Source organism: Camellia sinensis, chromosome 12 (genome assembly GCF_055761805.1).
Source record: "Camellia sinensis isolate YWXY chromosome 12, ASM5576180v1, whole genome shotgun sequence".
Taxonomy (NCBI): domain Eukaryota; kingdom Viridiplantae; phylum Streptophyta; class Magnoliopsida; order Ericales; family Theaceae; genus Camellia; species Camellia sinensis.
The window spans coordinates 95,485,142-95,501,082 of NC_138972.1; the positions used below are offsets into that span (position 1 = coordinate 95,485,142).

A 15,941-nucleotide genomic window follows, 5' to 3' on the forward strand; every position below is an offset into this window, starting at 1 on the left:
GGTTTGAGTTTTCTGGATTAAGTTTTTTGAAAACTGAGTTTTTTAGTTTTCGTGTTTTTTTTTTTTAGTGAATATTTTTAAAATTTTAAACATTTTTTTTTTTACTTTTTTAGATGCACCTTACTTAGATGTATCTAAAAAGTAAAAAAATTGCGAAAAAATATTTTAAAAAATTAATAAATACATAAAAATACAAAAAAATGTACTGAATTCTTGTATTTTTTTTATATTTTTGGTATTTAGTGAATTTTTAAAAGATTTTTTTTACAATTTTTTTACTTTTTAGGTGTACTTATGTTAGGTGTGTCTAAAAAGTTAAAAAAAAATGCTTAAAATATTAAAAAAATTTAGTAAAAACAAAAAAATACGAAAAATAAGAAAGTAGAATTTTCTGAAAAATATTTTTGAAAAAATGGAACCAAGCATGCTTATTAGTTTTTTTTCAATTTTTAAATCTAAGAACATTGTCAATCTGCATAGTAATGTTTCAGATAATTGTTTCACTAACCGATGAAAAAAACAGAGTATGAGATTAAATGTTTTTGCCATTTTACTTATTGGTTTGATTCAACTATCCAATAAAACCGAGAATATTATCAATTTTTTTCAATTTTAAAACTGAGAACATTATCAACTTTTTTATTTTTAAATTTTTTTTTTTAATTTTTCACATCAATATTCTATGGTCATTCTCTTTTATTGACACAAAACTTTCAGTTTTTCACAAAAAAAATTAATTTAGTTTTTTTTAATTTTTTCAAAAAATACATAATTTTTTTTTTAGTTTTTTGAATTTGTAAGTTCATATTTGAAAGTTTTAAAAATTAAAATAAATGTCAAATTATCATATTTCTTTATATATATGCATAAATGATGAATAATTATTGTTTGAAAAATAATTCGAACTATTAAAAATTTAATGAGATTTAAAAGTTTACAATTTTTTAATTAAAACTTAATAAAATATAAATTCATAAATTAAAACTTGTATATAAATACCAATAAATATAATGATAACATAATTTTACATGAAGCCGTGGAGCAATAAAACATCATAAATCAAATTGAGTACATGTAGTAAATAGATTCTTCTATTTATATCTATTAATAATATATGATGATACATCACATCATATATATATATATATATATATATAAATGTGATTTTATTACGTCATCATCATAACATTACAAAGAGAAAAAGGGAGAGTTAGGTCCACAACATTGCTCTTGGATGGCGTGGTTGCTTGTGTTTGCTTGTTTTGTTTTGTTCTCTATATTGGTTTCTTACCAGTTTGAAATTTGAAGTTTGTGTTGGTGGATGATTTGGTGTGTATTGATATTTTATTATAATATTTTTTGCACTTTATTCTTTATTGATGTATTTTATCATATTTTATATTTTTTTTCATCAATAAAGTTTTTTTTTTTGCTGATAAAAAAAATACATTGCTCTTGGATGATGTAAATATATGTCAGACTGGAAAAATTATTAGTTGGTTTTGAGACATTACGTAGTCATATTCTATGTCAATTATGAATTTTTTTGTTGATTCATATTGTATAATCTCCCAATACAAAATGGTTAGTCTTACACCTTTCACTAATCACAATACTTGTAGAGCGTCACTTGATGCTATTCCTAAACCAATCAATAACCTCTCGTGAGCCTCAATAATGTAATGATATTGGTTGGCATAGTTACAGCATTTCTAACATTTTTTTTAAAAAAAAATTATCAGAAAAGCGAAGAAAAGAAGAAAATTTTACACTTTTTTACCATTTTTTTTAGTTAAATTAGAAAATCATTCAACAAAAAAATCAGCACCAACCAACTCTTTATATGGTTGTTCAAAAAGACTCTTTACATGACTCCTTATTTAAAGGGTACATTTGCTATTAGATATTTTTCTTAAAATTCAAGAACATGATTTTTTTATAGTAATTTTTCAATATTTTTATTAAAAAAATTCAAAAAATATTGATTATGAATAAAAATATTAATATTAATATTGTAGCACCATAATTAACTTCATATAATTTTCTCATTCACAAAAATCAAATTCATAATTTGATTAAGTAATTTACATCACATGTGCTACAACATAAATATAGACAAGAAATAAAATAATAATAATAATAATAATAATAATAATAATAATAATAATAATAATAAGCATACTACATATTGGAGTAGCAATTAAGCCTATAAATTGTCATACCCAAGTACAAGAAGGTTTCAATCGTCAATGACTTAATTTGGAGAAAGAGAGAGAGAAAAATGACAGAGAGTTGGAGATAATCAAATACTTAGATTGAATTTGAGAGAGAGAGAGAGATTAGCTATGTATCTTAACTTAGTAAAAATCCTAAAGAAAGTGGGAGAAAGAGATTGGGTGTGAAACTATTTCGAAAAATGTTAGGGATTCTAAATATTTTATCCAATGTCTTATATGAGTATAAGACCTACACCATGTGATACATCTGATAAAATATTTGACAAAATATTTGAGATCCTTACCATTACTCAACTATTTTATTTGATTTTATTTTTTATAATTGAGCATATGGATCAACTTGCGTGCACCTCGCGACTAATCCTGGTGTCTTGAAGTGAATGACTAGGCAAACTTTTAGTGACCCATCAGAGTGACTTAAACTTGACAATTTAGATTTTATCAAGTGACATCTTAGTCTAGCTCGAATTTTAAATTATTAATTTTTTTAATTAATATCAAAGTAATTAATGCTGTGTTTGGTTGGGGGACTTGGGGAGGGATTTGGAAAGGAAAAGGGAAAAGGTGTGTGAAACTAGATGAAATGTAGGTACATTTTATTCACATTTCACCTAACTTTTCCCTTTCCCTTTCCAAATCCCTCCTCAAATCTTCCAACCAAACACAGCGTAAAGAAAAACATTGTTCGCATTTTACTTTTTGAGGAGTCAACTCTCAAATTGCACATTTATAGTTCATGCTTATAATTTATTTTAATTTAGAATTCTATGCAAACTATATAGTATAGTTTCTACCTACAATTTATTAGATAGAAATAACTTAAATAAGTTAAAAAAATTAAATATCTAAAAATTGAAAGAGAGCTACTTTTAATTTGTAATTTCTGATTATCAAATTTTAATTTACAATCAACTAAACAAAACTCGATCAATTCTTTTTTTATTTTTTATTTTTTTTAATTTCATTCTACAACCTTTGTATTAGCATGTTTTGCTCATGTGCTAAAACCGTGCTCTGTACTATTGTCCACACAAATTTAGCTTGATATCATTATTTTTTTTTATTTTTTTGTTGGTTGGCACAAGAGAATTGGTAAGAAATTTAAAGTAAAATAAATGTCCTTACTTTAGGAGGCCTATATAGGCTATAGCTTTTGAATGGGAGTCATCAAGTTAGGCATGTGATGGACTTTTCATAGAATCCGATCATCACTAAATATCATCATTATACTGATTTTTTACTCTTAAATTCTCTATCACACTGTCTTACAATAATTTTATTATATTTCTAGCACAATAACACATAAAATACATAGTTTGATTAAAAGTGTCCTAAGACCATCTCCAACGGTGAACCAAACCCAGCATCAGATTTAAATTTTGATGAAAAACTCACTTTTTCACGCTCCAACGGTTGCACCAAAGTCATACCAAAATGAGAATTCAGCAAACAAGACATCAAACTGAGATCAAGACACAGATTTTACCAAATCACTGTTACTGACCGTTGAAAATGGTACACCGGTCGACCAACCGGTTGCCCGGCCGGTTGACCAACCGGTCAACCAGTAAAAGATTCAAACAGTTCAGGAAAAAAAGTTCAAACCGTTAAAAAAATATATATATATATTTTTGCCTAACCGGTCAACCGGCCAGTCAACCGGCCAGTCGACCGGCCGGTCGACCACCCCGGTTGTCCCGAAAAAAGTTCAGAAAGTTCAAAAAAAGTTCAGACAATTCGCAAAAAAAAATAAAAAATAAAAAATTTTGGCCTAACCGGTCAACCGGCCGGTCGACCACCCGGTTGTCCCGGGATAAATTTGGTGAAGGTGAACCGTTGGAGCCTGAAGTATCAAATTCAGGAAATGGCTATTTTTTAACTCAGATTTGGTGAAATTTTTGATTCACCGTTGGAGATGCTCTAAAACAAAGTAATTCTAATTTCACTTTAAACATTAACCGTTAAATTATCACAATAAAATTAGGGTAAATTACACTTGTCTTCTTTGAAATTTTAAAAAAATACTATTAATTTTATACATTTGACATAATTACACTAACTTTCATTTTTAGTAAGGTAAAAGTAATCGAAATTAAGGTAGATGATGCGCAGGCACTAAAATAAACAAAAATAAATTTATATTTTAATAAAAAAAATGACAACATCATTTTTCCATTTGTATGACTAACGAATTATTAATAAAAAAATATTTAATTGTTATGTAAATTAAAATTTAAAAAAAAACAATATAATTATATAAAAAATATATAATTAATTATATTTTTCTCAAAATTTCAAAAGAAATTAATATAATTTCCTCATAAAAATTATTACAGAGAAATTATTGTATTACAAAAAATCTAAGCCTCTCATAAAAAAAAGCAGGATGTTGGTAAGATGAGGTAAGATGTCAAAGCTAAACCAAAATGGTTCGAGATTCTCATTACTATTATTATTATAACCAAACTTTGATTTAACAAGACTTTTTCTTTGACGAAGCACACAATTAATTCCATCAAGAATGCCATTGACATTTTCCACATTCTTAAAAAATAAAATAAAATAAAAAATAAAATAAAATAAAATAAAAAGAATGTCATTGACAGATATCTATCAATATCATACTTTTGGTGATGGCACATTTTAGGTACTAACTAAAATGACATCAAATAAATCATTTTTCATGATCCAAACGTCTACTCCATGCTTGCATTTCAAACGACAATAATGCTTTTCTCCTGCCCTAGTGTAGGTTTTCATTTTTTATTTTTTAATATGTTATTTTAATGAAGAATTATATGATACACTCTTAAAAGATGTATGTCATATACACTTTAGTTACGATTTTTATGATTTTTAATTATAATTTATTATGATGTTAGTTATGATGTGGTTATGACCCCTATAGTATTAGTTATGATTCATTGTGATGTTCATTATAACATTATTTTAATTATACCTCATATGAGTTATGACTGAATGAGGATTTAGTTATGATATTTGTAGCAAACAATACCACAAATTAATTAATTTGCATATAGCATGACCCTATTTTAACATATTATAAATATATTTTATATAATTTATTATAATTATTTTGTAAGTCCCACTAACAATGGTCATAAAAACTGTCATTAAGGCCTCGTTTGAGAATATGTTGTTTTAGTAATTTTTTTATTTTTTGGCTAAAATATGATGTAAAAAAAAATAGTATGTTTGGGATAACTTTTTAATTTTTTACGAAAAGATGTGCAAAAAATAGAGAGAAAAATGAATCTTTGACTTTCTAGTATAGATTGTTGATTTTTTGATTTTTTTTAGTGGTTTTTTAACTTTTAGGCTAAAAAGTTATGTTACCAAACGAGACGAAAGAAACAAATAAATTCAAAATAGTTATTATTCTAATACATTACGGGTACTACTTTGATAAATGTGGCTATAGTTATTGAATTGACTTGACTTTTTTAATCGATAATTTACATATTATGATTTAAAAAATGAATAGTTCAGACTATCTAAGTAGAACCCGTAGTGAATTTGACTGACCCCAAATAATAAAGTCTAATCTAGACAAGTTCAATTCTTTTTTAATAATATTTTATTCATCAATTCATTATGCCTTCGAGGGACTTGTAGACCTATCATAAGTCATGTTTTAATAATTCAAACTATTTATTTTGTACGACCCTCTATATATATCATTTATGAAAAAAATTAAGTTAATCTAATAATCATAACATTTTTATTTTAACGTGTTTATTTCCAAATTATCTGGTGTGAAACACTTCGTCACATTTTTTTAATTTTCTTAGAAGTTTTATAGGTTGAAAACTGTCATATGAAAAAATCAATCTAATTTTTGAATGACACTAATGTTGTGTTTGGTTTGGGGATTTAGAAAGGGATTTGGAAAGGGAAAGAAAAAAGGTGTGTGAAACTATGTGAAATATAAGCATGTTTTATTCACATTTCATCTACCTTTTCCATTTTTCTTTCCAAATCTCTCTCCAAATCCTCCAACCAAACACGGCATAAAGATTTCTATTCATCTTCTTTATTCATAAATTACAAATCTTAATATGCACATCGCGTGTGCACCACGTGTAAAAATAAAAACACGCAATCGAACAAATCAATCCCTGAAAGCTTTAATGGTGTGCCAAAATTCTATAGCCTTTGCTTCATGACTGGCGATTGGCAAAATTGTCTTCGCATGATCGTCCCTGAAAGCTTTATTGTTGTTCCATTGAGACATAAATTTCTCTACCTAAAAGTGAAAAAAAATTAAAAAATTAAAAAGTAAAAAAGCCTATAATTTAGAAATTAAATAATTGGTTAGAGAGTCAAGATCAATAAACAAGAAGGTTGAAATTTATTTCAACAAACCTGAGTATTAGACAATTCCTTAAGAGCTGCAACATCTTTATTTCTTCTCACTTCTTCTGCTTTCTTCAAGAGTGAGAGATATTGGTTGAAGTGTGCATTCTGTGAACACCAACAAGAAAAACCATTAGTTATTTTCATTTTATTTTCAAAATTTTAAATTAGGTTTAGAATTGATTAATTTTATTTTCTTCTTTTCAAAATTTTAATTGTGTATGTGTTTCTGATTCTTACTTTATTTATTTATTTAGAAATTTTCTAAATAAAATTGTAAAGGGTTTGAATGAAAACAAAATGAAAAGTTACCAGTGTGGATTAATTTTTTTTCTTAAATCATTATTAATGTACGAAGTGAAAATTTTAACAATAACTCTACAGTCACATAATCAATCACATAAAAATAATTCTAGCTAAGTAAGTCTCTCAGCTTCACTTATGTTCTATATTGTTGATTATGTTGTCTATTATGTGATAGTAGAAGTAGACAGACTTATTGAAAACTTAAATGTAGGTCTCATAAATGTCATTATTGAATGAAATTAAAACTTACACATAAAAAAATGTCTTGTTTGTCACATATTTGAGATCAAGGTTAGACCATCTAGTTCGATCCATTTGCTCATTTTTAGGTTCCGTTTTGATAATCCGAACCGTTCAATGTGTAAAACTCGTCGAGTACTATATCCCTATACAAAATTAGGTTGATCGGATATCAATAACTATTTGATTTGGATCAAATTTTTGTTAACCGTTTATTTTGTCATCGTCTATTTTTTTTATACAAATCTGATCCGATCAAATAACTATTAATATTCGATCAATGTAATTTTTTACAGAAATATAATAATACTTGACAAGTTTTACACATTACACGGTTTGGATTATCAAAACAGAACCCAAAAATGAACTCATGGGTTGGACTGGACGGTCCAATCTTGATCTCAAACATGAGACAAACTGGGCCACATAAAAAATATATAATAAAAAAAAAAAAAACCACACAAATCACATAATTTACGGACCACAATTGTAACTAGCCTTGTTTTCACAGAGGTATATGTTTTTCCAAGAATACCCTTGATTCTGATGATGAATACTAATGATGTCAGCCATAGGAATCAGATTAACACACATTTAGGCCAAGTTTGGGAAGACTAAATAAGTGCACTTTTTGTCTTTTTAGACTAAAAAGTTGAGGTTGAAAATATGAATGTTTGGGTTAACTTTTTGACTTTTTATGGAAAAATGTGTAATAAAAAATTGTAAAAATTGATTTGTAGGAGAAAATTAGAATTGGGAGTTGTGCAGCCGTAATTGTTGACTTTTGGTGAATAGTGATAACTTTTTAACTTTTTGAGTAACTTTTTGGTTTTTTGGCTTTTTGGGGTGTTCCCAAACTTGGCCTTAATACTTTAAGAATGAAATTGACATAATTAAAATATTAAAAATCAAAATAAAACAAAATGCATTTTTTAATGATCAACAAAAGTATATAGATTGAAATAGTTACATATGCAACTCACTCAAAAATGGGTAATAGAAGTTTGTCATACATTACGTACCATTTCATTCTTTCTAAGCTGAAGAATGAATTTGAATGCTGCATCTTGAATTCGAATTATATCTGCCAATTTTCTCTCCAAACAAACAATATATTTTTCTGCCACGTCTAGTTTTCTCTTAAGAAGCTTGACATAAGCCAAAAATGCCAAATGTTCCTTCTGAAGTCCATCTATTTCATTGCAAATATGCTGAAATAAAAATGTGATCAAATATATATTTGTCAGATCGAAAGACACTTTATGGATACACGTGTCATATGTTTTGAACTCGTATCAAATTACCGTTATGAGTTTTTGTTTTAAAAAATAATTTTATGAAAACAGTTTGGGAACAAAATAAAATATATGAAAACAAATAAGGAAAAAAGTAAATGAAAACATGTAAAGAATTATTTGTTTTGCAATATCCCTATTGTGTTCGTATTTTCTTCTTTCTTTTTTTTTTCTTTTTTCAAAATTAACGTGTATATAGTTTTGTATAGACATAAGATGTCCGTACTTTTTAGGTAAGATACAACATCTTATATGTATGGCCAGAATATCTTACTTGTATATAGTTTTGTATATCTTCTTTGGAACCTAAATAATATGGAATCTGTGGCTTCAAAGCATCATCTTCAATTGCTGCTTCAATCTGCTTTATATCTCTTAGGATCTTCTTCTCCTCTGCTAAACTCTTGCTCCCATGTTGCATCATAGAATGTAACCCCTTCTCTTTCTAAAAAATCACCAACAAAAATTTTATTTTGGCCTCGTTTGGAAAAATAAGTTGAGATTAATTTAGCCCATTAAAAGATAAAATAAGTTAAAAAATTAATAAGACAAAATATCACATTTAAATCATAATCATTTTATTTTTTTCTCACAAAATTACAAAAAAAAAACAAAAAAATTCTTCCCAACGAAGGTTGATTCACCAACAAATTATTTTTTAACTAAAATAATAATAATAATAACATGCTTAGTTTGTTTTGGCATTTTCTATCATTTGGTGTGATAAAAAAATGAAAATTAGTAGAAAATAGATTTATTAATATTTTTCTTTTTTAAAAAGTCCAAAACTTTTTCTAAATTAAATCTTTCTAACGCCAACCCACCAACATCGTGTTGCCACCACCCCACAACCACTCCACCACTGGTGGCGGACCCAATTATTGTCAAAGGGGCCCTGAAAGTGTAATTATTTACACTTTTAGGGGTCAAAATAAAATTATATAGATTTTAAAGAAGAAAAATGCTTCTTCCTTTTTCTTTTTCTTTTTCTTTTTTTTTTTTTGTAAATACTCAAAATTACATTGGCTAAATGAGATTTTTGTAAAGTTTGGGAGGCCCAAGGTAAAATTATATGGATTTTGAAAATGCCAAGGAAAAATTGCACAGATATTGAAAGGACTAAAGTAAAATTACATAAATTTGGAAGGACCAAAATACTATTTTTAATTAAAAATAGTTAAAAATAATATAGATTTAAATGTAATTTTGTAAAGTTTGGGGGGAAATGGGCCCTGCTAGCCCCCTTGTGTCTGCCTACGCCCGCCACCACATCATTGTTGTCGCCACCACCATCCTACCACCTACTACAGCTATCCCATCACCACCAATACGACCATTAAGACCATCTCCAACATTGCATCAAATTCAGTATCAAATTTGAATTTGATGAAAAAAGTCACTTCTTCTACTGTAATGGTTTCACCAAACTGATATCAAACTGAGAACGGAGCAAATTTTTCACCAAACTGAGAATCTGCGTGAGCCTTCACCAATTCACTGTGCTGTAACGTTGCAAGTGGGCCCACCGGTCAACCTACCAGACGTTCGGCCGGTCGACCCACCGGTCGACCGGAAACAGATTCAAACAGTTCAAATAGGTAGGTTCAAACAGTTCAAAAAGGTTAAAAAAAAAAAATTAAACCTTACCGATCGACCAACCGGTTAACCCACGGGATGACAAATGCACCGTTGGAGCAACTGATATCAGATTGAGAAAATGAACTATTTTTTACACAAATTTGGTGAAAAAAATACTGAACTGTTGGAAATGCTCTAAGACATTAGTTTTAAGATCCTAACCAAACATAGAAAATTAGTTTTACAAAAATAACTCATAATAAAAAGTTTTTTTTTTATTTTTTATTAAGAAAATATTTTCTATGGAAACAAATATAGCTTAGAAGTTGTACCAGTCTCTTCCCTTCGCTTGTAATCTTGGACTGACTAGGAAGAATCTGGTCCAGTGCACCTTCATAATGCTTCAATTCCGACCTCTTACAAGCCAACCTCTCTGTGGAGTACTTACATGGTCCATGTTTTAACTCTGAAATAATATGATCTCGTTCTAACTGTTGGGAAATTCAAAAGATAAAGAAAAATCTTAGAATTTTTTTTTTTTAAGCAAATTATTATACATGTGATTATTGTAATTTGTCTTTTGATTAGGAAATTAATTTTCAAATAAAACTGTTTGGTTCATAAATAAATAACTTGGTTTGGAAATCAACTACCGCACAAAACTATTTGATTTATCTGTATCTTTGATTCGAAAGTTGATTTCTAGCTCTCGAAAATATATATACCTTCTTTTGTTGTAAATCTTTGGTGACCCGAGCTTGAGCTTGATCTTCAAATCTGAAATTCAAATTCATTTCTTCATAGGATCGAAACTTGACGAAATAGAAGCGATGAATTTGCTTAGGAATAAGCTGTCTAGCTCTAGCAGCATTTACTGTAAATCTCAAACACTAAAATATTTTGTTAAAACAATGAATGGTAAAAATAATTAAAATAGTTTTTATACTCCAAAAATACCCTATTTAAAAAAATTGTAGTAAAAAATATGCATATTATAATTGTTCAAATACCCTTATATTTAAAATAATAATAAAAAAATCTCATTTATCGTCAGACATGCTAAAAAATACCTGATACGCACACCCATGTTGGTTAAATTGTAAATCGTAAGATTATAAATCAGCATTACAATAACATTCAGTGTGCTTTGGTTTAAATTTTTTGGATTAAATTTTTTAAAAATTGAGTTTTTTGATTTTCATATTTTGTTATTTTTAGTGAATATTTTTAAAATTTTAAACATTTTTTTTACTTTTTTAGATTCACCTTACTTAAATATATCTAAAAAGTAAAAAATTGTAAAAAAATATTTTAAAAAATTAATAAATACATAAAAATACAAAAAATGTACTGAATTCTCATATTTTTTTGTATTTTTGATATTTAGTGAATTTTTAAAAGATTTTTTTCACAATTTTTTTATTTTTTAGGTATATTTATGTTAGGTATATCTAAAAAGTAAAAAAAAAATATATACTTAAAATATTAAAAAAATTCAGTAAAAACAAAAACACAAAAAACAAGAAAATAGAATTTTCTAAAAGGTGTTTTTTGAAAACAAGAACCAAGCAAAGTGATTACCTCTCGTTTTCTCTTTCTCATCAACACAAATTTCAAATTCATCTTCTTCACCTTCTTTTCTCAATTCCCCCATTTCCATAGAAGAATTAGCTTTCACTGCATCCATGTCAGCGTCCATCCACCTCTTCTTTGTTAGAAGGAGACATCACTTGCTAGTCTTAAATATACACTAAATATTCATAAAATAAAAACTATAGGTTTGAATATAAATAAATAAATATGGTTACTTGCACTGCACTCCAAGTCAGTCAACAACTCATTCATGTACTTTGGAGAGAGAAAAAAGGGTATAAAAATGGCCCACGCACACCTCTAATTAAATATTATTATACAAATAACATTAACTGACAAATTAAAGAATGTATAGTTCAATCCTAGGATTAGTCAAATTTTACAACTGCAAGCTATAGGAGCTTCTGGTCATACAACAGGACAAAACAAAAGCAAAATAACTCAGTTCCCAAACATCATTTGGATTCGCGGACTCGACCTTTCTAAACCATAATAGTAGTACCCTGGTTATGAAGAAAAATTTGGAGATGGAAAATTGAAATATACTAGGTAACTCAGGTTCCAAAAGCAGCCAGTCTAGCTTGCAATTTCTCATATACACTAGCTATTTTGCATTGCCAGCTGCAATAATCAACTCAAGCCTGGAGAAATCTTCTAACAAAAAATGAAAACACCCTTCTCTGACGCCACCATCCTTTTTGCAGGGGACGTTCCGACAATCCTCTCCAGCTAGTAATCAAAAAAAATATATATATGAACAAAGTAAACTCACCAAATCAAAACTTGGAATAAGCATGGTATTTTTTAGCATCAAATTAAAGAACAAAACGTTACCCGAAGCTGATCAAAGCGAGAAAAAAGTGCAGTGCATGTCATGCTATCAGACCCTTCGAGCATATTAACAATCTACAACAAAAAATGGAGCAGGTTTTTAAGGAATGAATTATACGTTTTCCAAAGCCATTGATAATTAATCAGAATTCCAAGTAAAGAAATGAGAAAGGAAATCTATTTTGCAAAGATCATGCTCACCTCAGGGTAAAATTCTTTTCTTTCTGGTAGAGAATAGATAACTAAATTCTGAATACCACGAATCTGATTACAAGGAAAAGATGGATATACAAGTTAGAAATATCCATCAACAAAAGTCTGATCTAAAATAAGTTTTTCCCTGACTGCAGAAAAGATTAAATCAAGCCATACTTTTGAGTTTCGATGATTGATATAGGGGTAATCAAAACAATATGGTTTCAGAAATTCAACATTGAATTAACACTACCAAAAATAACCAAGATGATAAAACAACAATCAATCATGCCCAAAAACAAAAAAATATAACAAAATAATAAAAAAAATACTTCAAAATAACCTTATATCTATGGTAGAAATGAGCTCTCTCAGTGTAAAGCATGATCTTCCGCTTTCCTTGGAAAAACCATACCCGCGCACGAGAAATATCACTCTGTTTTGTGTACCTAAATGTTTAGGCCACTAGTCGAATTAGTTCCTGTATGTTTGCAACTGATGGAGGAAGTTGACATCCCAATATCGCACAATAAAGTACCAAAGCTTCTCAAAGGACAACATAAAACAATCTAACACAAGTTAAAAGTAAGAGGTAAAGATGGTTCTTACTCCCCCAATAGACAAAAGGATGCATCCTGCGACTTCAAGAAATTTCGAACTCGAACAAACTCAAAGTAAGAACTAATAAATATCATAATCCCACCCTGCATGAAAATGTTCAAAGAACAGTTCAAAAAAAGTCAATTCTATACCTTATGCGTATAGCTCAATGCTCAGGCATACCAACAACTAATTTATTAGGGGTCAAACAAAATATTTTTTTGATAAGTGGAATCAAACAAAATATAAACACCTGAATAGAATCTTTTATCTTGGGGAACACCTGCAATAAGAAAACAATCAATATCACATATAAAATAAATTTTCACAACTCATAATGATGCAGCTAATAAGAAGCTCGAGAGAGAAAACAAAACAAACTCAAAAGCGAAAAATCTTACTAAACTTCAAATTCAGGGCCTTACTCTAGAGCTTTCATACTAATTTGAGTATTAATAACTTTTATCATGTGTTATGAAGTTAATACAATGTTGGTTCAGTTTTATTCTTGGTCTGTTAAATTTAATGGGTGATAATTTCTAAATTTTCTTGAGATGGGGTGGCCCATGTATCAAAATGCGCATAAAGTTATGTTATTAGGTCCCTTTAAAAGGTTGCTAGTTCTACTTAGACGGGTTTTAGAAGAAGTGCTGAGCTTCAACATGACAAACTGTATTTCAAAAAATGAAAAAATAAATAAATAACAAACTGTTACCCTAATTGGATTACTTGTCCTAAGGTCTATATGAAACCATATAATGCTTTCAGTCTATGAAGAACGTTCAGGAGAAATGGTGGACCTTACTGAAGTAAAGAAATTTATTTTTTATCTATGGCTTTAATTATTTTCAAAATTGCCTCACTGAAATTTAGAAAAATATTTTTTGGTTTCATAACTCAGGATTCACTTTTTAGAAAATTGAAATTTTTTATTTTCCGTATTTTTTTATTTTTACTAATTTTTTTTAATATTTTAAGCAATTTTTTAAAATTTTGGGTACACCCAATATAAATACAATTAAAAAGTAATTTCTTGTGTATTTATTGATTTTTTAAAATATTTTTTTACAAATATTTTACTTTTTAAATACATCTAAAAAGGTAAAAAAATTGCTTAAAATTTTAAAAATATTCACTAAAAACAAAAAAAATACGAAAAATAAAAAACTCAATTTCCAAAAAATTGAAACCAAACACACAATAGTTATCAAAATTTGTTGATTTGCCACCACTTAAATTTTGGAAAATATTATGCTACTATGGTTCTAAAATTTTTCCGATTTACCAAAACTAAAACTTCGAAAAATACTATTTTTACTTTCAGTTTTAAATTTTATTTTCAACTGAACTTTGGGGATGGTAAGCACTAGAAACAGAAGTTATGCGCCATAACATTTCAGCAAATGAAACTCAAGGCAGATAACAAGCATCAATATGTAGGAAATGTAGCCCACTCATAAAACTGTTAAAACTGTGGGGCTCAATACACATCTATCGACTACATTAAGCTTCTTAGAAAAGGAAACACGTTGATAATATTAATGTCAGTGACAGTTTTCACAAATCCGTTATTGCTGAGGTTCATGATATTTTGACTTGGTAGCAGACTAAATTTTAACCAATTTCAATTTTATGTACTTCCATAAATAATGTGCACTTCTAGAATGAATTAAACTCTGTCTCAAATTTAAATAAAGGCCTTGCATACTGCTATGAGAAATCAGACATACAGATTAGAGTTGACACAAATTTCCGTACTGCTAATCCAAAGCATTTTTATCATCGTCAAATTTTTCATATTGCTTTATTTTTGTCTTTCCCTTGCTACTTGTCAAAAGCGAGATCCCTAAGCATTCACTTCTAATTTGGAAGAACTCGTAAACATTCACTTGTATCTATTGGTGGAAGTAGAAGACTATCCAGTTTGAGTTAGAAATTAGAAAAATAGGTCCCAAAAAGAAGGCAATATTTTAGACAACAAAACACAAATAACTATTTTAAACAAACCTTCTTAGAAAAATATTCAAGACGAGCGTCATCCACATCTTCTATTGATTCCACATCAAAACGCTCATAAATCTGCAAGGTTGTGAGTAGCAGAATACGAGTTTACGAGAAAACTCGATATATACCAAAGAGAAAGTAATTGAAATTTGGAAACAATGGGGTCACCAAATCAAAGATAATGGGATTGTAAACTCTTGTAGTTTGCAAAATTTAAGAAATAAAGCTAAAAATAAAATTGATAATGTCCACTTTGTCAATCACCAGAATTTAGTTTCTTAATATGTTGAATGTATAAAAAGTATGCAACCCTTAACCTTTGGCATAATATGCACAAATTGGCTACCTAAAGGTTCAAACCCACAACCTCAAGGTTAGTAGGGTGAGTTCTAACCACTGAACAAATAGCTCCAATCAATGTGTTGAATGTATCTTGCAGCTAAATTCAAATGAAGCAAGAAGGAAAGAAGAGTTATATCGAAGATTACGCACCTGTCGTACTTGAAGTAACACTTTGGGAAGAACAGATTTATGCTCACATAACATCTTCACCTGTAAGTATAACTAACGGATTAAATATCACAGATGTTGCACAAATAGACAAATGAACTCGGCCCTTGATCATTGCATACACCCATATCCACCAGTTTTAAAAGGCAATAGTGTCAGCTGAGATATTATATAT

At 28.4% G+C, this 15,941-nt stretch overlaps 2 protein-coding genes across 3 annotated transcripts in view; both read right to left on the minus strand.

Moving 5' to 3' along the window:
- Positions 1-6,267: 6,267 nt before the first annotated feature.
- LOC114290921 (proton pump-interactor BIP103) lies at positions 6,268-11,669 on the minus strand. Its single transcript, XM_082899318.1, has 6 exons — positions 10,759-11,669; positions 10,366-10,524; positions 8,730-8,900; positions 8,183-8,371; positions 6,624-6,722; positions 6,268-6,504 (listed from the first exon to the last, which is right to left on the minus strand). The coding sequence occupies exons 1-6, from the start codon at positions 10,825-10,827 to the stop codon at positions 6,370-6,372; spliced, it is 822 nt and encodes a 273-aa protein (XP_082755444.1). The 5' UTR covers positions 10,828-11,669; the 3' UTR covers positions 6,268-6,369.
- Positions 11,670-11,902: 233 nt separating this feature from the next.
- NOF1 (U3 small nucleolar RNA-associated protein) overlaps positions 11,903-15,941 on the minus strand; it is a 33,811-nt gene continuing 29,772 nt past the window's right edge. For both annotated transcript variants that reach the window (XM_028234928.2, XM_082899317.1), the window contains exons 18-25: positions 15,749-15,808; positions 15,260-15,331; positions 13,506-13,535; positions 13,262-13,356; positions 12,996-13,101; positions 12,659-12,721; positions 12,461-12,532; positions 11,903-12,355 (exon numbers count right to left, since the gene is read on the minus strand). In XM_028234928.2, coding sequence (XP_028090729.2) covers positions 12,281-12,355; positions 12,461-12,532; positions 12,659-12,721; positions 12,996-13,101; positions 13,262-13,356; positions 13,506-13,535; positions 15,260-15,331; positions 15,749-15,808 — 573 coding nt within the window. In that variant the 3' untranslated portion in view covers positions 11,903-12,280. The remainder of the gene's footprint in view (positions 12,356-12,460; positions 12,533-12,658; positions 12,722-12,995; positions 13,102-13,261; positions 13,357-13,505; positions 13,536-15,259; positions 15,332-15,748; positions 15,809-15,941) is intronic.

Bases quoted from the DNA above. Each gene is read 5' to 3' on its own strand.
- LOC114290921 (XM_082899318.1), bottom strand. From the start codon at position 10,827: ATGAATTTGAATTTCAGATTTGAAGATCAAGCTCAAGCTCGGGTCACC. The intron at 10,525-10,758 runs GTATATATATTT...ATTTCCCAACAG, and splicing joins AAGATTTACAACAAAAGAAG to TTAGAACGAGATCATATTAT. The intron at 8,372-8,729 runs GTAAGATATTCT...TTTTTATTTCAG, and splicing joins ATATACAAAACTATATACAA to CATATTTGCAATGAAATAGA.